Below are 25,412 nucleotides of genomic sequence, written 5' to 3'. Positions count from 1 at the left end.
TGATCCAGCTATTACACTGTTAGGTAACATATGGAATTTCTTAAAATTATGTAGACTGCCTAAATTTCACTCAGTCTTTTACAAAATGACAGTTGAACATCTTTAACTTGGTATTTTATAAGTGAGCCCACTGCTGGTTGGGCTGTTATAATAAATTTAGTTGGTTCCCCTTTGTAGAAAACAGGTAGATTCCTAGACAAAATGTGAAAAACAACTATTTCAGTTTCCTTAACATTCGACCAATGCAGATGACAACAAATTGGGAAGCGTTAATTCTTAAAAAAAAAACAAAAAACTGTTACAATTTTGGGCAAGTTTTGTCCGTGAGTCTGTATCTTTCCTGCTCAACCGTCATAGCATTCTCTGCTTAGTCTGGATGGCCTAGAATTCCTAGCTAGTCCATCAGACTATTAAAGGACGATATACTAACTAACAATGATTCAACAAAGAAGGATGGACTAGCTACTGGACTAGCTTTAGGGCCAGAAGTGGCTCACTGAGTCAGGGCAAAGGTCACTCATAAACCATGGCTTTGTTGGCTAAAAGTGGCAGATTTAGTTCAGAGCAGATGGGGAGAATCACATAGATTTCGTAGCTCAAGTTGGCTGTTACGTATTCAGGGTGAGTGGCCATCCAGTCAGAGATTTAATAGGAAGACCCTAGAAGGAGGAAAACCATAGATGCACTGAGATATGCTGTCCACACCTCTTCCTGACTACTGTCCTATGCAAGCCTGAGGCAGACCCAAGACACTGTGATAAGTGAAAGCCAAGAGAGACTTGAGCATCGGCCACACATCTGAATATATTTCTCAACCCACAGACAAGTCAGTTGGCGGAAGTTAGAAGCCTTATGAAATAAAGCTGCCTGATCACAACTCCTGTCCCAACCACTGGAACTGATCACTGAACTACGCAGAGATAGAAACCACCTCTAAGGACGTCGGCAAAACTCAATAAGTAAACAGATGGGCAAATAAATAAAATCAACGGACACGGCAAGAGCTGCACATCAGGAGAGACGCTAATTTTGTAGCTGAAGTTCAGGGAAGTTACAAAAAAAAATTCAGCAGCCTTTATGGGAGAAAATCTAGAGTCCTTGCTGTACTTCATCTTGAATGTCAGTTTTCAACCAAAATTTACAAGCTACAGCATCAGGAAAGTGTGAGCTATATTGGAAAAAATAAAAATAAAAACGAAGCAGTCAATAGGAACTGACTGCGTGGGACTAGGTGTTGGATTTAGTATAAAGAAATGTCAAAACAGCAATTATAAATATGTTCTGAATATTAACGGACTATAAACTAACAATGATTCTACAAATAAGAAATATCAAGGGAGAAATGGAAAGCAGAAGAAACAGCCAAAGGGAAATTCTAGTGTTGGAAGTACAACAACCGAAATGAAAAAATTATTGGATGGGCTTAACGTCAGATGTTTAGACGGTGTAAGAAATAAGCAGTGAACTTGAAAGTAGATAACAGAAGTTATCCAGTCAAAATTTTAAAAAAGGAAAACAAATATTGAAGGAAAAAGAAACACAACCAGAGCCTCAGTGCCAAGCCCTCCAATATAAGTGAAATAGGAGTTTCAGAAGAAGAGGGCAGGAAGGAGCAGAAAACTATTTTGTAGTAATGGCCCAAGTCTTCTCAAATTAATTTAAAAATTAACGTAAAGATCAAAGAAGCTCAACAAACTACGAGTAGGATGAAAACGCAGCAGCACATGTCAAGTACTGTGACGTTTCAAAGATTTTATCCTAGCTGCAAGCTACAGTTAGCTGGTGCAGTAGCATGCATGGCATGTTCCTGGGGGCGGAGGCGGCTCAGGCAGTTGCGGCATGCACGGTGGGCATGTATTACAGTTAGGAAACCCCAACCTGCAAGCAGACCTGCTCAGCATCTCAAGGGACACTTTCTCTTTACTGCACTCCACAGCAGGAAAACCTGCCTTCTACTCTGGAAGGAGACACCGCATCTATTTTCCAAGGATGTTCTCTACAGAAATTTCCTTAAAAATAGAGCAGAAAAAAGGCACTTGGTATTTCTGCTCACAAGAAGTGCAGAGATGCAAGACACCCATGGAACACTGTTTTCTGACAGACATTATCACAGGCAAATCTTATATAATTGTGCCTTCATCTATATTTTCACTGGATCAGCCCTCTGCTACGTAACATGTAAAATTATGTGACCTGGATTGTACAACTTTTAGCTCCTTTCCACTAACATATATCCTTCAAAGAGTACGAAGCCATTTCTGGGTCTTACCCAGATCGACTTCATTAGACTTTTTAAAGGGAAACCCTGGAGGCACCATTTAATTAACAAGCTGATTCCTAAACACAGCACAATTTCTGAATCGCTGTCCACAGACTCTAATAGAAACTCTTGAAACCTATGAAACCCTCTGTGATTTACTCCTGCTTACCTTCTTCTCAGCCTTTCTCTTTCCCACTGCCCGCAATCCCACCTTATCAGAATGCATGCAGCTACCAATACTTCCCAAGTTTTTACACACCAATGCCCTTGACAGTATATGGAAATTAGTCCCATATACTAATTAGTCCCACATATGGAAAAAAAAAAGTCCCAGCTCTGAAATGATGTTTGACTCTAAGTGTTCACGAGCTGAAGTATGATCCCACCTATGTGGTTTCCTACTGATCGGTGAGAAACTAAGTCCCAATTCTGGAGCCTGACTTAATTCTTTTTCCTATAGAAACACAGGACTTTACATTTTAAGCATAGTGGTTGAACAAATAACTTCTCCCTACCTATCTGAGATGTCACTTATTCTAGGCCAATGGAACTAACTTGTGTTTGATGATGAAAATAAAATTTAACAACCTTGCCTTTTTTTCTAAGAAAGAAAAGAAAGGTGAATTACACAGTAGAAAGGACACAGTGGGAAATGTAATGGGTTTGTCTGCTCTGGTAGCGTGGTCCCGTTCACTTCAAATACCCCTGTGCTCAAAATTTCCCAGAGCCCCATGTGGATAGCATTACTCACACCAAAACAATGTTCAATCTGTACTGAATATCCTGTGTATACACTAATATGCCTCATCTCAAATTTAAAATATATATCTCTACTTTAGGTCTTTAGATTCTACAGCTGTAGATGGGTGTGGGTGGGTATGGGGTCCTTCCTCCTGTAATTCCATCAACTCCTTAGAAGTTATGTGCAATGAACACTTCAGTTACGTGAAATAAATGGATCTGCTGAGAAGAAGCGGCTTGATTCACATCCCTTGGCCCCTATGCTCCAGCTAGAATACCAACCCTAAACCCTTCTACACAGAAAATCTTGCTGCCACCACTGGACAATGGTGGTGTCTCAGTCAGTCTGTTAAAAGTCTTCTGCATCTTGTCTGCTGGCAGCTGAAGTGGTCCTCAGAGGTCTCTCTCTGCTATGTGGAGAAAGTATTGGGTGGTGAGACCATTCACTGGGCCTCTTTGACTCTTCAGAGGTTAAAGGACCTTGATCAGGACTTGAGAATCATCACTTCAGGTGCTGCTAAGTACATTTTACAGGAAATCACCACATACTTACAGCAGGTATAAGACAGAGAGTCAAGTGGAACTCAGGTCCCCTTCTTCCAGGGCTGCTCTCCCTCCTTTCTCTACCCTGGATCCCTGGCTGACTCTGGGGACGACTGTCGTTACAAAAGGAACTAAACGCGAGCCTGGTACAAACTACTGACGACGGGACTCCTCTGTTTGTAGTGTCACGTGGTGCTTCCACTTGGCTGTGTTACAGACGTTTACAACATTTACATTTTATGATAAGCGTGGGTTACTTTTACACACATGCAAAACTTTATAAAGACAAAAGATATGAGACGCTGCTGTGGTAAGAGAAGTTGTCATGATAGAAACCAAATAATAATTCTCTACTGTTTTATCAAACTGGTTTTCATTAATGTTTTATTACAGCTTATTCCTGGGTTTAAAACTGAAGGATCCCACATAACCGACATCTACCGAGGGGAGGGGCCTCGATGGTGACGGAAAAGCTTGTGCATGTGTTTCCTATTCACAGATTCTCCTGGCTGGCTGCTGAGCACACTCTTCTGCAGGGAAACTTGATTTTACTGGCTTAGTTCTCTGTCATTTAACTTAACCTCCTGTTTTTTCGTTTACTTAATATATTATTTGTGTCTCCATGCCTGAAAACCACCTAAAAGATCTGAGAATCCCCACAGTTAATTCACTGTCACTACAACACATAACTTTCTTACACTGACAACTTTAAATTCAACAGAATATATGGGATCTAACTACTAAAGACTCCAGCTATTGACTTGTTAGCACTACTATAAAGGTAGTTTATAAAAACTGTATGACACCAAATATTTTTTAAAAATTAGTACACAGGAAAATCCACTCCATTTATAAGCTTAGGTTTTTTTTAAGCCCTTAATAGCCTCAGTCAGTAGTAGGAGTTTAAAAAATGAAAAATGAAAAAACCCTGTTCCAAATGTTTCTACCTTCTGACTTTCATCTTTCTATCAATAAATAAAGTATTGAAATTCAACTAACTTTACCAATTACAATGGTGATAAACAATTAACATGCATGAATTAAATTTCTTTCTTCTCTAATTGATACTGAGGCTAACTTTTATTTGTTCTTTCTGGACTTTTCTAAGGAAATGATACTATTATTTGCACATCACAAGCTACATTTCCTTTCTTTTTATAGTTTCTATTTTCACCCTAGGTGATTAGATTAAGAAAATAAATATTAATGAGCAAACAAGCCTGATTTAAGAAGATATTTTTAAAATACATTAAAGTAAATGTATTGCCACTAATTGGTTTGGGGTGTAGAAGTCAACAGAAGTACAGCATGTTCACTACAGGTACTTTGAAGGGTAGAAAGGATAACTTCACGGGGTGCACTTTTTGCCTTTTCTGCAACTGAGAGAGAGAGCGAGAGAGAGAGAGAAAGAGCGTGCTACATTCCTCTCTGCGCTGAGCTGCTTGACCAACTGAAGGGACATTCTGGGTCTCCAAGTCTACATCACAGAAATCTGACAGCATCTGGAATCCTGGAATCCTTGGGGCCTCTTGGAATCTTCTCAGGTGGGCATTACCAGCTGAATCCAGATTTCCATCCACTTACCAGGGCAACCGACTTGTGAGTGGAAGCCCCCTGGACCCTCCAGACCCCATCTGCCATCTGCACACTGCTGCGAGACCTCCCTCAGCGCCAAGTGGAGCACAAAGGCCCAGCTGAGTTCTCTCCAAATACCTAACCCGCGAAGTCATGAGCTACAACCAAAACATGGTTGTTGTTTAATCTCCAAAGTTTGCTTATCTGAGATGCACTAGCTACCCAGGTCGCTCATCGTCTCTTTAACCCAGGTTACTCGTGACACTGTCACATCACACTCGTAGTGTCTGATAAATGACCGGTAGTTATATTTTGCAGCAAGTGCAATTTTTCATTTTATTTCTCGCCATTCTGCTGAGAGCCCACTCACTCTTTCTAATAGTTGGGTCTGAATGACTTCTTGTGTCATGTGGATGCCTTCCAAGTTCCACATCCATGTTTTTCAGCACCGTTATCATTCCCTAATAGTCAATGATAAACCCTCATATAAATGAGCGTATAAGCACACACAAGAGCAAAGAGAAAACGTGGTCATAGAGATTCACCAATCACAGTTGATGCTCACTACCTGCAGAATCCCTGTATAGGAATTTGCCTAATCCAAAACTGATTTGTAACCCTACAATCAATCCTATGGTGCTTAACGAGCATCAACTGTACATCACAATTTACCAGAATTACGTATTTTGGTGCAAATGAGAACAAATGTTGTCATTTTGAGAACAAATGACAAAGACCAAGAAGACATGAGATGTACGGAGATTACTCAACATTTAAAGCATCCTCAAAATTTCTGCCATGCATCCCACCCTGCTGACTTCAGAGTAGGATCGAGAAAGGAACGTGGATATCTCTACATTCCTGCTTCTGTCGATGGGCTGCACGTGTTTAAGAGACGAGGGGCCCAGAACTGACTTTGCGATTCTATATGCACTTCCTGCTGACACCACCCCAAGTGCTTTTTGTTTCGTTTCAAATAGACGTTTAGATAAATCATTATTATAAACTTCTGTTAATGGAATTGTATTTATCTTCAAGCTTCATTCATCTAACTGAGCTCACTCTCAACGTTCGACCATGGGAGCTGAATTATTTACTGTACTTCATCAGAATGAGATTCAGGATGTTAAAAAAAAATTATGTATGTATCAGATAGCCATGACTATCTGTTGGAGTTAATCATTTATGACACCTAGTTATGAATGGCGCTTTCTGGAAATGAGATATTAATGGAGCTTGAAACATGAAGGACCAGATAACTGGTCACCAAGAGCACGTGTCCAAGGACCACAGACTTGGGACCAAAAGCAAAACAAAACCATCTGTAGGATGTCTGGGGGTGAGCTAGACGGAGGAGGCTCGGTTTAAACATTTGGGGTTTAGAACTAACCTAGAGTTTTCCTAAAAATCAAGAGAGGGGCTAAGTGCTGAATATCAGGAAGGCACCGAGAAGACTCTGGAGCAGGGGTGAGGGGCGCTGGGGGCATGGGGAGGAGGCAAGTGATTCGGCTCCTAAATCCAATATATTTTGAAAACCTACTGAGAACGACCCTGATGCCTCACCGACAAGTACAGACTTCCCTCTGCGGGCAGGGAGTGCAGATTTCAAGGAAAACAAACAAACAAACAAACGAATCTCAGCTATGAGATTCTCTGACATGACTCACTCTCTATGGTTATAGGTACCTAGTAGTTTTCTTGTGAAGGCCTTAAGGCAGGCTTACGATGAACTCTTTTCTTTCCTCTAGTTGGGCAGTGGCCAATCTTCATGTAGTATCTTTCATCCACTTACATAATAACCTAGCCAATGAAATTCCCCGAAGGGTACTCCCCAAATTAAGTAAGAATCCTTCCTTTCGTTACTCTTAAGGAGGAGGATGAAGGCTGATGAAGTTGCTGGACTTACCTGGCAATTTTCAAGTACACTGAAGAAGATAAAACTGACACAGAATTCAAAGGAAAGTGTTTTGTTAGAAATAGGTGCAGAATACTTAGAATAAATAAGCAACACTTTCAACATTAACCCTAAGAGATGCTTCCCAAGTATATCCCATATCAGAGGAGAAATGCTGCAGAAAGTAACTGACCATCTATCTGTATCCTCAACAAACCATGAGAAGAATTTTAGAAGGGATCTTAACAAATTGTTTACTCAGACTCAGGATCTTTAAGCACATGTTAGTTCACCACATACTTTTAAATTATTGAGAAAGTAAATGATTCTGGTGATAGCCCATTTCAACAACTGGCAAGTCCTGATTTGATTTCCAAGGAAAATAGGCTAATTATATGAGAAACTGAAATATCTCCTTGTAAGTGTGTCTTCCAAGGTGTGCCTACCATTTGCCACTTTAGTAAGCTGAAACATATGTGACTCTAACTTTAGAATATTAAGTTAGTAATTTATCGATTAGCATAGCATAATGATATTAGAAAGCAGTTTGCTTCAATGTAGTACTCACCACGTGGCAGGCGAAGTAATGGCCCCCCAAAGACACGGACATCCAAATCCCTGGAACCGGTGAATACATTATGTTACGTGGTAAAAGTGAAGATGTGACTAAGTTAAGGATATTGAGATGGCAGAGCCCTGGATTAGTCAGGCAGACCCAGCAGAATGGCAACTGTCCTTCAGGGCAAAGGGAGATCCGACTACAGAAGAGGACTGTCAGAGAGACGCAGTGTGGGGAAGACACTGCGTGGGGCAAGGGGCCACGGGATAAGGAATGCAGGGCGGCTCCAGAAGCCGGAAAAGGCAAGGAAGCGCACGCTCTCTGAAGCTTCCTGAGGGAACAAAGTCCTGCCAACACCTTGACTCCAGACCTCTGATCCCTAAAACTGCAGGATAATAAATTTACGTTGTTTTAAGCCACCGAATTTGTGGTAGTTTGTTACAGAAGCAATGAGAAATTAATATGCAATACGGAAAGGAAGACAGTGCAGCCCCTCAGAAACATAAGGCACAGAATTGCAAAGGGTTCCAAATATCTAGTAATCATTTATTTTTGTGCTTGCTAATATGCCCTGGACGGAACTGTGTCCCCCGAAAACTCTTATGTTGCAGCCCTAACACCCAAGGCAACAGTGTCTGAAGACAGGGCTCGTAGGAGGTGATTATGATTAAAGGAACTCGTAAGGGTGGGGCCCTAAGACGGTAAGAGGCGGAGGAGAGACACCCCTCTCTCCGTTCTTCTGCGCTTGGAAAAGGCCGCGTGAGCAGTAGGCAGGCAGCCACCCACCTACAAGCCAGGAAGGGGCCCCTCATCACAAGCCACAATAGCCAACACCTCCATCGTAGCTTTCCAGCTCCCAGAACTACGAGGAAACACGCCTCTGGCCTGGAAACCACCCACCCAGTCTGTGGTTTTTTGCGCAAGCCCCTGTGCAGACCGGTGCATGAGCAGGAATGCAGTCGCACTGCATCGAAGCAGTGAGTGTCTGCGCAGCTTCCTGGGAGGCAGGATGGCATGGGGTCCTGGGCTGCCTGACTCTTGAGTCCACGAGTCCCTGTTCACCGTGAGTGACTACGAGCGAAAATCGGAATTTCTCTGGGCTTCGGTTTCCTGATCTGTAATGTCGGGTAAATGAGAACCACAGGGTTCACGTTCAGGATGGGGACCGAGGAGGATGCTGAACTCGCTCCCCTGCACCCCGCAAATACGGGATCTACAGCTACACTTGGAACCACTTCCTCTGAAAACCCCCGAAACCCGGCTGAGCGATGCCTACTCTGGGACGCGGGCTCTCCATAACCCTGGGCTGCTCCCTGAAGAGCAGGGTTTGAACCCCACACGCGGCACCCCGACTTCTAAGACCTCCTCCCGCGTGCAGCCCCGGAACCCCTGGCTCTGAGAACCGCCAGGGCCGGGCCCACAAGGCCCCCGGAAGCCGCTCTCAGAGGCCCGGGGACTCACCGCCTGGCTGCTGCGGGGCGATGGGGACCCGGAGACGCCGGAGGGGCAGGGCTGTGGCCTGAGGCGCACAGGGCGGCCTGGTGTCCTCGGGGTCAGAGCCGGGCCTCCTGCGGCCCCCGCGCCGCCCAGCACACCAGGGACTCCGCCTGGGCTTGACAGGCGTCTGCAGCCCTGGCTTCACGCCTGAGGCCCTGGTTTTACATCTGAGGCCCCGTTTTACGTCAGCGACCCCAGTTTTATGTCCGTGGCGCCGGCTTTACGGCTGAGGCCCCGGCTTTACCTCTGGAGGCCCGGTTTTACGTCAGTGACCTCAGTTTTATGTCAGTGACCCCCGGATTTACGTCACTGACCCCGGTTTTATGCCTGAGGCCCCGGATTTATGTGGCTGACCGCGGGTTTACATCGCTGAACCTGGATTTTCGTCGCTGACCCCCGGATTTACGTCGGTGACCCCGGATTTACGTCAGTGGCTGTGGCCCCAGTTTTAACTGCCACCGGGGGACACGGCCGGACCCTGGTGGCCGAAGGGGCTGAGGCTTGAGGTCCCACAGGACTGCCTACATTTGCCTCCGTGCAGAGCTTGCGCCTGAGGGTCAGCCGGAGTCTGGTGCTCACGAGACCGTGCCCCTGGGGCCACTGACGGGGCTGGGCAAACCCTCAGGGTCAGCACCGACTCAGCCAGGTGTCTGCAGCGGCGCATTCACCCCAGCGCTCTTCGCAGTAGGCGCGGCGGGGGCCCCTGCGGGTCCGTGAGCGGAGAGCGGATACAGAGGAGGGGCGCTCACGCGCGCACGATGGGTGCCACTCAGCCGTGAAAAAGGAGGGCGTGCCGCCACGTGTGACGGCGGATGGACCTGGAGGGCCGTAGGGTGAGTGAAAGTAGCCAGACGAAGACAAAGAGCACACGGCCTCTCTTCTCCGTGGGATCCAGGCCACAGACAGACAGAAAACCAGCTCCTAGATGCAGAGAACGGAGTGGTGGTCGCCAGAGGTGGGGGCGGGGCGTGGAGGAGATAGGGGAAAAGGGGTCGGAAGGTGCAAACTTCTAGTTGTGACAGAAAGAAGCCCTGGGATGTGATGTCCCGCACAGTGACCACGGCTAGCAATACTGTGCTGCGTAGTATTGGAACTCTACGGGGCGGTTCTCACCATTAAATCAAACCATGTGCTGCGCACACCGTAGACTTAACGCAGTGGCGGACGTCAGTTACTTCTCAGTAACACTGAATGAAACACGGTCTCACTGCAGGAAGAAAAGTGCACCTGTGTGTCGTGACAGACTTTAACTAGGCTTATTCTGGTGGTGATTTCACAGTGTATACCGATGTCGAGGCATTACCGTGTACCCCTGACGCTAATGTAAGCTGTGTGTAAGTTACACCTCCAGAACGAAGCCCGCAGTGTACGGAATTTGTAATGGTCAGACCAAACCATAACGTAGGTTAAGTGTTTAGAGCACTGTCTAACCTGGCCTACAAAGGTTCCTAGTCTTGTAACATTTCATTTTACTGAAGCAGTTATTTAAATGAACGTAATTTTAAGTAAAACAGCGAGGCGTGGTTGCAATAGAAAAGGACTAAGATACAGGAACCTTAAATTCAGATTTCTTTTTGGTGATCTCGAGTAAGTCACAGTCTCTCTGTAAGTTTTTTGACATTATCCTCACTCGCATGAGGACGTTGAGATGGAAATCTGACAAGTTCCTTGCGAGGACAAAGATGAAACGACACATGTGAATGAGCTTAGAACTAAGAGAGACTATAGGAGTGTCATTTGTCAGTGTCGTTCACTGGCTGTGATGATTATTACCATTTTTACATGTCAGGAAACGGAAAGCACCAACCTATGAGGTTTTTCACACTTACGTTATCATTTAGGAAACTTAATGGCCTTTTAGAAAGTTCCCCTCTGGGAGTTTTAGACTCGGTTTTGTGCTTTGTGCTAAGTTTTCCTGGGTTTCTGTCACTGGCAATTGTCTCCGTGAAGCAGAAAAAGAAAAGGAGGAATCCCATGTCTCTCTGGCAGTAAAGCACTGAGCCATGGAGACAAGAAACAAAAAGCAAGCAGGTGGTCTCATGCGGGGATCCTTGGGTGACCAGGCTGAGTGGGCTTGGAGTAATTCAGAGAGTAGAGTCCACACGCCACACTCCTGACGGGGGCACAGCCGCCGCCTCCAGGTTTTACCTCTGGTGTGAAAACTGAAAAACGAATGACTAATACCTATAGAACTTTGTACATCACAGATTGTAACGTACTCATATTCTCTTCTTAAATATAACCTAGTCCACACTTCCTACCTCATTACGCTTGCTTTTATTTTATCGTGGATGAAAACCTTCTTCACAAAATTGATATGTATTGTCCCCACAAGGGGATGGCATGGCTGAGGTTTAAAGGTGTTGGGATCATGTGGATAGAGTGCGATAAAGCTGGAATATGCCCTTAATGCATTGACTCACTTCATTTGTATTTTATCACAACTTGCCACTTTTTATCAGTATTTTTAACGTGGTTAAACTTAAATGTACACCAAAAAACTGAGATGGACCAGAATATACCCATCCAGGGTTTGGATATTTTGCACATAAAAGCAAGGACACATTTTATGTCTCTATCGATATTTCTCTGTTAGTGGCGATTTATCGTGTTCATACCCTTAACACTACTTACTATGTAAAAAAACAAAGCAAGAGAAAAGCAAGAGTGAAGTCCTCAATCACTTCAGCACTTAAACTAACGTCAGGTTGTCCTGCCGGACTGGGACAGGGTGGCAAGTGAGGCTGTTACATTGGATACAGAATTTAGGGGTGCACCAAAAAAATTCAGTAATCGAGGTGAATAATATTTAATGCACTATTTTAAAAACTCAGAAGTGATGCAGAATACATGATGAACAAGATATTAAGACTTTAAATAAAGACAGGATCAGTTTTCTACCAGATAAATGGACTTGGACCCACAAATCCACACCCACCAATTGATACAATTTTGCCCTTCATTTCCAGGACTGCAAGCAAGTACTTAGTACAATGAATTCAGCAGACTCTTCAGGGACATAAAAGAGTTTTTATGTTTAATAACTCTGAGAGTGGAGCACCTGTGACTTCAATTTATTGGCTTTAAACATTCCTGTAACATAAAATGAAGGACAACTTACAGGGTTTGAATTAGCAATTGTGTTGATGATTAAATTTCTCAAGAAAAAACACAGGAGTCAGGTTTTAGTAGCTTCTGGGACATCTCATCACCACTAAGCAGCAAGTATACTGCTTTCCCAGAAGGGTGTCAGGTTCTCAAAGGAGAGATCGCACACTGTCTTTTAAAGATTGACATCTCTACAGACTTAGGGGTTGTAAAGAATAGCAATCTCATCAGCATCTTCCCCAGATATACATGAGGAGTGTGTGTGTGTGTGTGTGTGTGTGTGTGTGTGTGTGTGTGTGTCTGAGATAAAGACAAAGACAGAGACAGAAAAAGAGACAAGAAGGAGGAAGAGGAGAAGAAGGAAGAAAAGGAAAAAAATAAATAGGTAGGTAGTTAGAAAGGCAGATAGATACAGAGATGGAAATTTTAGGACAAGTTATAGAGCACTGAATAGGACTAGAATGTCTCCTTTTCCTAAATCAGGAGCGAGTTTCCTACCTTCCAGCTAACACTCAGTATAGGAGGGAAAAAATGTTTAAATATATAAAATTAATAGGGTGTAGTACTTATCAGAAGTAGAGGAGGGCAATTCCAGTTGTCCAAAGAAACAGGTACACTTTAGTAGAAATCTTGGAGGACTGTCTCTCCAAAATATCCAGTATACAATCGTACATCTACCCATAAGCTCAAACTCTGAGTTTCCGAGTTGAGCGGCATGGAAAAGACCTCAGACACTTAATTTAGAAAATGCCTCTTATAATGCCAGTGCAGAGTGGTAAACTACGTCATAAAATTGGAATTTTAAAACCATTGTCGTTTAAGAGGAGGGCTGGCTGAGAGAAAGGAGATGTCCAATTCTGACTAAATAATATTCCTACAGAGAGAGACCAAGTAATTCGTTAAGTGCTGCACCATGGTTAGTCCCACTAGTATTTAAGTGATTTGCTTAGAAATGATTAAATTCTTAACTGGACTTTCAGAATAATAATTAAGTAAAACTGCTTTGCGTTATTAGAATGGACCAGATTAAGAAGTTAATGAGCACAAAGTCTCTGAACAGTGTGGGATTCTGGGGTGAAGGCCAGGCTTTCCCAAGGAAGATGGAAGAGCCGGGTGGTCCCGCATCTGGGGGCATCCCCCGGGCACGGTGAGCACGCCCCCTCCGCAGAGAGCCTTGAAGACAGGAGTTGAAGCGCAAGTCAATATGGAACCCTCAGAATAAGACTGTCCGTCAGAGCAGTACTAGAAATAACCTAGTTTACATTTCTGTTGGTATTGTAAAAATAGAATGTTAATAGAGAGGGTCGTCCCTCTCTTTTATTCAAGTAAAACCACTTCATACTGTTAGGGTCACTTCAAAATTATTCCATCTGAAATTGCACAGGCTTCCCTCACTGAACCAGGCTGGTTTCTTCCTCTACTTCCCATAGATCACATCAATTTTAGTTGACACTTTAGAGGTTGCATTTTCCCCCAAGGAACTGTGCTCACTCTGAGGACAGGAGACATTTCCTCTTGTTATTCCTAATGCCTAGCAACCTTTATATATATTTTAAAATAAGGGAACAAATGGATGAATTAACTCCATCATTTTGAAGGTATTTCTCCTTTGCTCGTAGCATTTTTGTTTGTTTGTTTGCGGTACGCGGGCCTCTCACTGTTGTGGCCTCTCCCGTTGCGGGGCACAGGCTCCGGACGCGCAGGCTCAGCGGCCATGGCTCGCGGGCCCAGCCGCTCCGCGGCATGCGCGATCTTCCCGGACTGGGGCACGAACCCGCGTCCCCTGCATCGGCATGCGGACTCTCAACCACTGAGCCACCAGGGAAGCCCCGCTGGTAGCATTTTACACAAAGAAAATAAGAAGCCATGTTTTGAAGTTTTTTTTGTTTTTTTTTTTTTTTTGCGGTACGCGGGCCTCTCACTGTTGTGGCCTCTCCCACTGCGGAGCACAGGCCCCGGACGCGCAGGCTCAGCGGCTATGGCTCATGGGCCCAGCTGCTCCGCGGCATGTGGAGTCCTCCCGGACTGGGGCACGAACCTGCGTCCCCTGCATCGGCAGGCGGACTCCCAACCACTGTTACTGCGCCACCAGGGAAGCCCCTGAAGATTTATAATAGAGCTATTTTTTTCTAAATCTACATTAAAAGCACAGATGCAAGCACAATTTGTGAACGTAACTAACCGGGATAAGCTCCTGGAAACCCTAGAAATCAGATGGTGGAGTTCCTGGGATGCGTTTGTGTGATGAACAGGGAATAATAGTTCCATTAGTGTCAAATACGTAATACATTTGCTCCACACTTTTATTTGTCAATAAATTACCGTATAATTTTTTTGTAGCCTAGAGAATAGATGACATAGCCAGTGGAAATTTAATGACTAGCATATGCTATAAAAATTTAACATAGTTTTCATTGCAGTAGATGAAAAGGAAATTAGCAATAAATATGATTTTGACTCTTACAAAGAATATCTGAGTGTACGTAGGTATAGTCAGTGCTTATGTATATAGTAGCTTATGTTTCTGTATTTCACCTATTCCACAAAGGATTTGAGGTTCATTTGGGAAATATACTTAAAACACAAATCTCCTCCCAACCCCCAGCAAACCTCTCCACAAAGCAGAAGAGAAAGACAGCAGTTTTATCATCAGATAAGTGTTAAATCAGAATGTGGTGCACACCACAGGGAATTCGCCAAGAGAGGCAAAGACAGAAGGAAAATCTCACCCTTTTATGTGGCCAGGCAGCTAGAGCTCCTTCTGTGAATGTTCTCAAGATGAGCACTGACTAGGCCTCAGCAAGACCTGGCAGCAGCGTGTACTATACACATACACAGCCATCCCGAGTTGACCTGCGAATTGCAGGGACCGTCTGTGGTAGCTAATCAGCTTCGTCCAGAGGAAAGACGAACCGCTCCTGTCTTTGTGACGAGAGGTAGGTTTGCAGGTTGGGGCCAGGAGCCTACAGAAGCTCAGCCCCTCACCTCCCACAGAGCCTGGGAGATGGGCTCCCTCTCCCTTCCTGGTTTTGTTTCAAAGAGATAGTCCCCAGGTCCTTGAGAAGGACACTTCTGGGTCACAAAGCTGAGAAAAGTCCCATCCGAAAGATTTATACACATTTCAAAAAGAGGAGAGAGTACTTAACGACAAGTTTTCTAAAATAATTGCTCTGAGCAAAAGGCAGAGGTGGAAACCTCTCTCCTTATTATTTAATGGAGGAGAATTAAGCCCGTCATTCATAGTTTGTATTTGTCCTCACAGGTCTCCTGGGCTGTACAGTTTTACGAAAATACAAAGTTTCAATCAGATAGATAGTGGAAGTCTTATTTTATTGCTTGGTGAGCATTTCAGGTACTCTTTGCCTGTTTCCCTGTAAGAAAATACTATAGCATATAATAGGCCAACTGGCTGAACTGTATTTCCAATGAGTGTTTTCTGCCTAAAAAAATTCCTTTTTCAGAGATGCATGCTGGTAAAGATCCCTAATAGAGACAAAAGGAGCCTCCTAAATGTTCTAGATCAGATGGTCTTGTGCCCCAGTGATCTTAGTTACCTGCCATTAGAACAGACTAGGGGGATTGGGAGGAACACAGATGCCTGTCCTCTGTTACTGTCAATTTCCCCTTTCATGGCTGTTAACGTTTGCCTTAGGTTTTGAGGGGCTCCTATGTTGGGTGTGTAAATATTTACAACTGTTATATCTTCCTCTTGGATTGATCACTAGGTAGTGTTCTTCTTTGTCTCTGGTAATCGTCTTTATTTTACATTTGGTAGTGTATATATTAATATAATAAAGGTACATGTAACTTTACTGAAAGAAAAATAGTCTTTATTTTAAAGTCTATTTTGTGTGACATGAGAATTCCTACTCCAGCTTTCTTTTGCTTTCCATTTGCGTGGAATATCTTTTTCCATCCCCTCACTTTCAGTCTGTCTGTGTCCCTAGGTCTGAAGCGGGTCTCTTGTAAAGACAGCATATATATGGGTCTTGTTTTTGTATCCATTCAGCCAGTCTGTGTCTTTTGATTAGAGCATTTAATCCATTTACATTTAAGGTACTGATCGATATGTGTGTTCCTGTTACCATTTTCTTAATTGTTTTGGGTTTGTTATTGTGGGTCTTTTCCTTCTCTTGTGTTTCCTGCCTAGAGAAGTTCCCTTATCATTCGTTGTAAAACTGGTTTGGTGGTGCTGAATTCTCTTAGCTTTTGCTTGTCTGTAAAGGTTTTAATTTCTCCGTCGAATCTGAATGAGATCCTTGCTGGGTAGAGTAATCGCAATTGTAGTTTTTTCCCTTTCATCACTTTAAATATGTCCTGCCACTCCCTTCTGCCTTGCAGAGTTTCTGCTGAAAGGTCAGCTGTTAACCTGACAGGGATTCCCTTGTATGTTATTTGCTGCTTTTCCCTTGCTGTTTTAATATTTTTTTCTTTGTATTTCTTTTTTGATAGTTTGATTAATATGTGTCTTGGCGTTTTTTCTCCTTGGATTTATCCTATCTGGGACTCTCTGCGCTCCCTGGACTTGACTATTTCCTTTCCCATATTAGGGACGTTTTCAACTATAATCTCTTCAAATATTTTCTCAGTCCCTTTCTTTTTCTCTTCTTGTTCTGGGACCCGTATAATTCGAATGTTGTTGCGTTTAATGTTGTCCCAGAGGTCTCTGAGACTGTCCTCAATTCTTTTCATTCTTTTTTCTTTATTTTGCTCTGTGGCAGTTATTTCCACTATTTTATCTTCCAGGTCACTTCTCCGTTCTTCTGCCTCAGTTATTCTGCTATTGATTCCTTCTAGAGAATTTTCAGTTTCATTTATTGTGTTGTTCATCATTGTTTGCTTGCACTTTAGTTCTCCTAGGTCCTTGTTAAAGGTTTCTTGTATATTCTCCATTCTATTTCCAAGATCTCGGATCGTCTTTACTGTCATTCCTCTGAGTTCTTTGTCAGGTTGACTGCCTATTCCCTCTTCATTTGTTTGGTCTGGTGGGGTTTTACTTTGCTCCTTCATCTGCTGTGTATGTCTCTGTCTTCTCATTTTGCTTATCTTACTGTGTTTGGGGTCTCCTTTTCTCAGGCTGCAGGTTCATAGTTCCCATTGCTTCTGGTGTCTGCCCCCAGTGGGTAAGGTTGGTTCAGTGGGTTGTGTAGGCTTCGCGGTGGAGGGGACTGGTGCCTGTGTTCTGGTGGATGAGGCTGGATCTTGTCTTTCTGGTGGGCGGGGCCGCATCTGGTGGTGTGTTTTGAGGTGTCTGTGAACGTATTATGATTTTAGGCAGCCTCTCTGCTAATGGGTGGGGTTGTGGTCCTATCTTGCTAGATGTTTGGCATGGGGCGTGCAGCCCTGGAGCTTGCTGCTCGTTGAGTGGAGCTGGGTCTTAGCAGGGAGTCAGAGATCTCTGGGAGAGCTCTCACTGATTGATATTACGTGGGGCCGGGTGGTCGCTGGAGGTCCAATGTTTTGAACTCGGCCCTCCCACCTCAGAGGCTCAGGCCTGACACCCGGCTGGGGCACCAAGACCCTGCCAGCCACACGGCTCAAAAGAAGAAAAGGGACATAAAGAAGAAAGAAAATATAAATAAAATATATTAGAGTTATTAAAATAAAAAATTAAAAATATTATTAAAATAAAAAAATTAAAAATAATAAAAAAGTAATACACGGAAAAAAAGAAGAGAGCAACCAAACCAATAAACAAATCCACCAATGATACCAAGGGCTAAAACTGTACTAGGATACACATTAAAATCATAAACTAGTAGTCGCATACAGCACACCCCAAGTCTACAGTTGCTCCCAAAGTCCACCTCCTCAATTTTGGGATGATTCATTGTCTATTCAGGTATTCCACAGATGCAGGTACATCAAGTTGACTGTGGAGCTTTAATCCTCTGCTCCTGAGGCTTCGGGGAGAGACTTCCCTTTCTCTGTTTGCACAGCTCCTGGGGTTCAGCTTTGGCCCTGCATCTGCATGTAGGTCGCCCTCTGGCGCCTGTTCTTCCCTCAGGCAGGACGGGGTTAAAGGAGCAGCTGATTCGGGGGCTCTGGCTCGCTCAGGCCAGTGGGGAGAGGGAGGGGTACGGATGCGGGGCGAGCCTGCGGAGGCAGAGGCCGGCGTGACGTTGCACCAGCCTGAGGCGCGCCCCCCGTGCGTTCTCCCAGGGAAGTTGTCCCTGGATCCCGGCACCCTAGCAGTGACGGGCTGCACAGGCTCCCGGGAGGGGAGGTGTGGATCGTGACCTGTGCTCGCACACAGGCTCCTTGGTGGCGGCAGCAGCAGCCTTAGCGTCTCACGCCCGTCTCTGTCCTCACCGACAGCTGCGTCTCGCGCCCGTCTCTGAAGCTCGTTTCGGCGGTGCTCCGAATCCCCTCTCTTCGCGCACCCTGAAACAATGGTCTCTTGCCTCTTCGGCAGCTCCAGACTTTTCCCTGGACTCCCTCCCGGCTAGCTGTGGCGCACTAGCCCCCTTCAGGCTGTGTTCACGCAGCCAACCCCAGTCCTCTCCCTGGGACCTGCCCTCCGAAGCCCGAGCCTCAGTTGTAACCTTGTCTGCAAACCACACTGGTCTTTTTATGTTAGGTGGCAGCAAAGTATATAAAGGGTGTCCACCTAACCGGTCAGGACAATGGGGACTTGGATACCTGGCTCCTTCTGTCACCAAATACTCCACCCTAAATGCAGCCAAATTACAAACCTGGGCTCCTTTGTTCATAAAACTGTGTCCCATAAAGGTGCCAGCAGGGAAGTCATAGACAATCCATTGGGTATCACAACTCCAACTTCTTTTCATTGTTCAGGATCTTATTCCCAAGCTATGGAGGTTATGAATTAGAACAGCCATCTTAACTCTCCATGGTAGTGGAACAAGAGTTCAGTTCCCCTATGCAAAGTGTGAAAATACTTCAGTCAGAAGTTAACAGCCTAGCATCAGTGGTGCTCCAAAATGGACTTGCTCTGGACATCCTGACTGCTCGGCGAGGATGAGATTATGCAATCATCGGTGGAAAATACTGCTTCTACGTAAATCAAATGGGAAAAATAGTCTCCAACTTATTAAAAGTGAAGGAAATGCTTTCGTCACATAAATGAAGCAAAGCCGTTTTATTGGACTGATGTCTTCCCAGGACTGGGGAACTGTTTCGGTAGGGTTTGGGGAAATGTACTTTGATTTGATTTGTTCTTTTCTGTTTTTCTTCATCCTCATTCTAACCTATGTTCTTTTCTCCCTTTGCAGGTCTCTTAGCACTGAGCTACTCACCCAGTTTTGCTCTCCCCGGCCATCACCTTAGCCTTTTCTTTGTGAAACATCAAGGGAAGTTGCAGAGGAGGGAATCCTTGGGGCTCAGAGCGGGCCGCCCAAGATATGCCTCACTGGCACGTTGATTATTTTGAACGGAGGCTACCAGGGAAACGGTCAGTGAGGGGAAATGATTGAAAACCACAACAAAAATACTCTGGCCCCCTGCCTTCCCCCAAAGTGCGAACTAAATCCATGTGACGGTATCCTCCCTGTGGCAGGAGGCTAGAAAGCATCCTTGTCACCACAGTTAGGAAATTCAAGGCTAAGAAAGCTGGATAAACGAACGCTGACACTTCTTCATTAGGCTGCTTGCCCAAGCAAGCACAAGCCTCTTTGTTTTGTCGACTGTACAAAAATATTTATTTGTCCAAAACTAGATACATTCAGCGGGCTTTGGTCACTTCAGGCGGTCCCATTTCTGAGACCTCTGTGTACATGAATTAAATTGGTTTGTTTTTCCTGTTAATCTGTCTTGTGTCCACATAATTATTAGGAGAGCCAAAAGGACCTCAACAGGGGTAAAGGAGAAATTTGCCCGTCCCCGTGTTGCTAGACAAGGTCACACACATTCACTGGCTCAGAAAAGATTTGAGGAGACCCTAAGTTTTCACCTCTGGCTGATCTTTAGTCTCCAGGTGTACTGGGTGAGACGACTTGGGAAAACGAAAATGGTGTATACGGTGATGAAGCTGTGCACCCAGCCCCAAGGTAATCTGCAGAGACCAGGAGAGTGGTTTTTGAAATTTGTGTTTCCTTGCTACCTCCCCAAACCCCCTGACCCAGCACCCCGGCGGTTTAAAAAAATAATAATCGGTTGTGTCCACCCACATAGTGGAACAGAAACACCAGTGGCTACACAGCACACGGCAAAGAAAGCCGTCTAACCAAAAATAGTTCGGCATAGTAACGGAAAGGATCAACTACAACCAGCAGCCACACATGAATACGAGGGAGAAGAAGCTTCTCCCCATTTACTGCATTCCAAACTTCAAAATCTCCAGTTTTCAACACCACTTACAAGGCATGCAATGAAACAAGTGTGTGTTTGCCCCATCACAGGTCAGATAAGCAAATTAATAGAAACTGTGCATGAGGAAACCAAGTACTTTAATTCTGTAGGCAGACATTCAATCAAGAGTCATACCTACGCTCACCTGACAAAGGAAACGATGGAGCAAGAACTAAAAGAAACCAGGAGACCAAGGTCTAGCGAAATAGAGACTCTCAACAAAGAGACATTTAAAGCAGAAACAAATAGGAATTATGGGCTGAAAAACCACAGCATGTGAATCAACACCTTCAGTAGAGACTTCAAAGGAAGGTTTGAGCAGGCAGAAGAATCACAAAACCTAAAGTCAGGTTAATTGAAATCATCCTGGCTGAGGAGCAGAAAGAGAACAAAAATGATGCAGAAAATGTAACAGCCTAGATTATTTGCCAGACTCCACTGAGCAATCCGAGGCTTACGTATTTGCAGTCCCAGGTGGAGACAGGAGAGAAAGGGGCAGGACAAGTATTTCAAGAAATCATGCCCCTCACACTCTTCAGGTATGGCAAAACTCATGAATCTACACGTCAAACTTTCCTTTACTCATACCTCTCTCTTCCTGAAGCCCTCACCTTCCTTCAGCACCACCTGATCCTCTGGGTGAGGTGCTTGGTCCACGAGTTTCTATTCTGTATGCCCGTATTTTGTTCATGCACCCCCTCTCACTGGGTCATAGGAGGTCACCGAGGGCAAGGATTCTCTAACAACTTTTCTCTTCACAGGAAGACTAGCCCCAATTCCTATCGTTCGGGTGATGCTTTATTAAAAATCATGAAGAAATTGTGCCCACATAATGTCGGTTTAATGACCAACGCAAGAATAAAATGGGGAGGAATAAGAGTCATCTTCCTTCACTCCTGCACTAGTGTTTACAAAACACTAACAAGTCAACCCCAAACGTTCTCCTCCTGGAAGCTTCCCTGGCAAATGCATTCCCTCAATGTCCTCATCACCCTCTGGGGGCCGTAAATGATATTCTCACCTCCACCAAGATATTCTTGTCTGTTGGTGATTTGCCACAAGGGCATGCCTATTCCTCTGTTTCCAAATGTGTGTCACTGCTAACTCCACCTGCAATAAAGCATTTCTTGTTGCTCACAAAGATAACGGAACTCACAAAAAAGTCCTAGTTCAAGGTGGTGGAAGCATTTGATGCAGGAATGGAGGAAAGGGTGGAACGCAGGCACAGACCAACTCAGAGACACAAACCTTAACAAATAAGTGAGTGAGTAACAGCAACCCAGAGCATGTGTATCGAAACAGGGACATGAACAGACTGAGACAGCTATGGCACTAGAGGCGTGCATATGGGCACAGGCATGGGTGGAAGATCAGAGAGACGAAGGCATGGGCAAAGCCAGAGGAAGGAACACCAACTCACGCTCAGAGTGAGAGATCATGGGCAAACACAACACGGACACACCATCTTCATTTCAGACAGAGGAAAACACGAACATGTCCAGAGACCAGGAAACGCAAACGTGGCTCAGAGTGATTGAGCCAGAATGCTCATAGATTGATCAGTAATCTGCTGGGCCTCACATGCCCTGAAGTTCAACGGAAGGAAACCTCAGGCAACGTGTGCAACTGTGCATTCAATCTACTCGCACCTAGATATTAGGCCCCACGTGAAAAAGCCCTTAAGAGACCGGGTCACACCTGCGTCTAAGCTCTGTAGCCCAGGAGGAAACTCAGTAAGCTATAGCCTCTGGGGAACACATCATGCCAAGTCTCCAGAGAATGACAATCAAGTCAACCGTCCACAGTTTACAGTTCTGCTACCTGATCCATGAACGTCTGCCCAGCTTCACTCCAGGACAGGTCAGGCCTAAGCATAGCCTTGGTACCTAAGCACTGGCAGGAGATGTTAGGAGTTGGGGGAGCCTGTCCCAACCTTTGCTTTGGTGATTAAGTCCTTTGCAAGACCTTACTAAATGTTCTGGATGTGGATAAACATCCTGGAGTCCTTAGAACAAGCCCCGTCTGAGGTTGCCTAAGACCACGCACCAGTATGCTGTCCTACTCCCACTGCAGGGTTATCAGAGCATAGTTTATTTTTACCAGCACCAGGAAAGACAGGGACCAGCATGTGGAAGCCCCAAGGGTTCCTTGAGGTGTACAGTGCGAGAAGCTGAGAAGACCTGTTTCCACAGTGTCTGTGGGGTGGTTGTGGGGACAGCAGCGGGCAAAGGCCAAGCCTTGCCTTCTAGACCTTCGGACGTCTCCACTGTAGAAGGGGCATAGCTGGGATGTAGATGTTCATTACAAAACCTGACACTGAGCAGGCGATCTAACTCAGTGCACTCTGAAGGGGACATCCGTGACTCCATGAACTTTGACTGTCAAACCCTCGTCCTGGAAAGAGCTGGGGCTTTTGGGAGAAGGCTCTTCTACCAAAAGTCGTTGAGCGAGAGCTCAACATGTGGGACGGAAATGGTACTGTCAATATGCCACCCTCAGGGACGCCTGTGCTGGAGCCGCTGTATCTGGGAAGAGAGAAGAACACTAGGGGGACAAACATTGAACATTCCCTGCTCCGTCTGTGGCAGAGTCTGTCCTTTGCCTGGTCCAGAGACAGACGTGCTTCTGGGAAGCAGCCAGCCACTTGGCAAGGAGCACCCGAAGTGCTCACCACTTCCTGGGTGAGCTCGGTATGCTCTAGGTCTTCCCATTGGCCTCAGGGGCACAGAGTGCTGGCAAGGCCCCAGAAGAAGGACAGTGCCTTTGTGGTTGAAACACGGTGTGCCCAGCCATTCAGCGAGGATGGGACACCTCTACCAGACTGTTCATGAGAAAAATGTTTACTTTCTGGGGACCTGGCCTGAAGCGGGCCTTGGGCAGAGGGCTTAAGCCTGTCTGAAAATAGGGGTATTAACCACTGTGCCGTCACGGAACAGAGAGCACACAGCTGGGTGGCCTGGCACTTGCCTGTTTAACATCCCCAACTCCCCACTCCCCCCACCTTTCCCCTCTCCCCGTGTGCCCTTTTGTACCCAAACTGAGTCCCCCGGAAAAAAGAACAGAGTTCACGTGAGCTCACTCAGATGTGAGGGACTCCGTTTTTGTTTGCTTAGCCGTTTCCCAGCAAACTTACCTTTTCCCCTGGTCACCTTTGCCAGAGCAAACTAACATCCTCACTGCCTTCCCACCCGTGTCTCCCTCACCTCCTCAGATGTCCTCCATACACCTTATACCCCCATGTCCTGAGATGTTGTCTGGAACCCTAGCCCTGAGAGGCTAATTGTCTCAGCAAAAGACCCTGTGTTCATATGCACTAGAAGCGCATCCGGTCCAACAGTGAATTAAATGCTAAGGCTTCCCCCCGTTGTATCCCATTGAAGTGTCTGATGATATGCAACAGGGAGGATACATGGAGGACCACTATCCAACAAAATTAACTTCCAGCATTTCAATCTCAGGCCCTTGCTCACCAGGCCCTTTCCTTGAACTTCCGCATTTCCCTTGGAAAAATGACAGGCCCCAGTTAACCAGTCCTTCTCTTATTTCTCCTTCCTCCCCAACCCCCATCCCACAGGCAGAACTGCATCCTCTGATGCAATCCCAAAGTATGATTTCCCCCACCTCTACAACTCTCCATGGCCTGGTAATTCCCAGGCAGCAAACTGAGAAGCCTGCCTGGGGCTGATGTGTCTACCCTGAGCCCCTGCACAAACACCACACAAACACATACAACTGATGCTGCTTATTTATCTTCCGGTTTTATTCCAGGTTTACTGGTGTCTCCCTCTCTGTACGTCTCACCACCAGACCTCTCTTCGTTTCTTCGTGTGCACGACAACCACGTTGACCGTTCGCCTTCACCCAAAGCAGCTTCTTAGGTCAAGGGTGATGCTCCATCACACGCATCTCAAGATAGGGAGTGCCTTTGAAAACACACACAGGCACACACATAATAACCCAACCTCTCTGAACGACGCTAAAGACCGCTTTAACTTTTTAAGGCCCTGCCCAGGAGACAGAGTCACATCCCCTGTGATCTCTTACATTTCCTCCAACCGCATATTAGAAACTTTTCTTCATAATCGACGCAAAATGGCCACTGTTCTCACAATAGCCATGGCAGGTGAAGAAAATGCATAAGAAAAGTAAAAGATGACGGTGATGATCAAAACAAAAAAATGATGGGACAGCGGGGTAAGGCTTTGCACAAAGGGGACTCACACACCTTTGTGGAAACGGGGTGGTGGGGGAAACCTGAGGCAAGCCCAAAGGCAAGCCCAAATTTAAGGGGGCATTACAGGAGGCCTGAGGGTGGGGTTGATGGCCATGGAATGACAGTTCAGAGACGTGCACCTTTGAATCTCAGTGACTTTGACTCTCATGCTGCTTCACTCGCCTAAAGCTTCCCTAGTCAGAACCAGTCCTGCACTGCAGTTTTCCAGACGTGCTGTCGCACCCTGACGCCCTCACGCCCTGGTGTCACTGTATGCCTCTGAGCCTCAACTCCTCCATGAGTGAAATAAACGACCCAGCTTACTCGTTTCAGCGCCCAGCCCCTGGGCTCCTTACCCACCTGTCCTCCTCTCGGTGACCTGTCCCGGTGGGGCCTTTCTCCCTCGGGTAGTAGCGCAGGGGATTGGGCCACAGGTCCTCGCCGATGATCTGGTAGGGGAAAGGGGCCCGGTCGGGACAGGCCAGGCCAGGCCAGGCCCACACCCCTCCCCCCGACCAACATCGCCATTGCTGAGGAGGCCCAGAGGCACCCCACCTCAGCAATCCTGCTAGATCCTACACAGCTGTGGTCAGAGAACCAGTTGAAGAAGTTAAGGCCGCTGTTGTTGTGCCTGCGGCTATACACCTCCTCTTCAAAACGACGGTGCCACTGAATTGGAGCGAGATGAGATGCCCTATATCCTGCGGGAAAA

The 25,412-nt window shown here is 45.6% G+C and overlaps 1 protein-coding gene across 1 annotated transcript in view; it reads right to left on the bottom strand.

Moving 5' to 3' along the window:
- LOC132419251 (testis-specific Y-encoded protein 2-like) overlaps positions 1-25,412 on the bottom strand; it is a 41,748-nt gene that overhangs the window by 14,823 nt on the left and 1,513 nt on the right. Inside the window, exons 4-7 of the mRNA XM_060003239.1 lie at positions 25,256-25,401; positions 25,061-25,149; positions 9,034-9,236; positions 7,026-7,044 (exon numbers count right to left, since the gene is read on the bottom strand). Coding sequence (XP_059859222.1) covers positions 7,026-7,044; positions 9,034-9,236; positions 25,061-25,149; positions 25,256-25,401 — 457 coding nt within the window. The remainder of the gene's footprint in view (positions 1-7,025; positions 7,045-9,033; positions 9,237-25,060; positions 25,150-25,255; positions 25,402-25,412) is intronic.

The sequence above is a fragment of the Delphinus delphis genome, chromosome Y (genome assembly GCF_949987515.2).
Source record: "Delphinus delphis chromosome Y, mDelDel1.2, whole genome shotgun sequence".
Lineage (NCBI taxonomy): Eukaryota > Metazoa > Chordata > Mammalia > Artiodactyla > Delphinidae > Delphinus > Delphinus delphis.
This window is presented reverse-complemented; position numbering and strand designations above follow the sequence as displayed.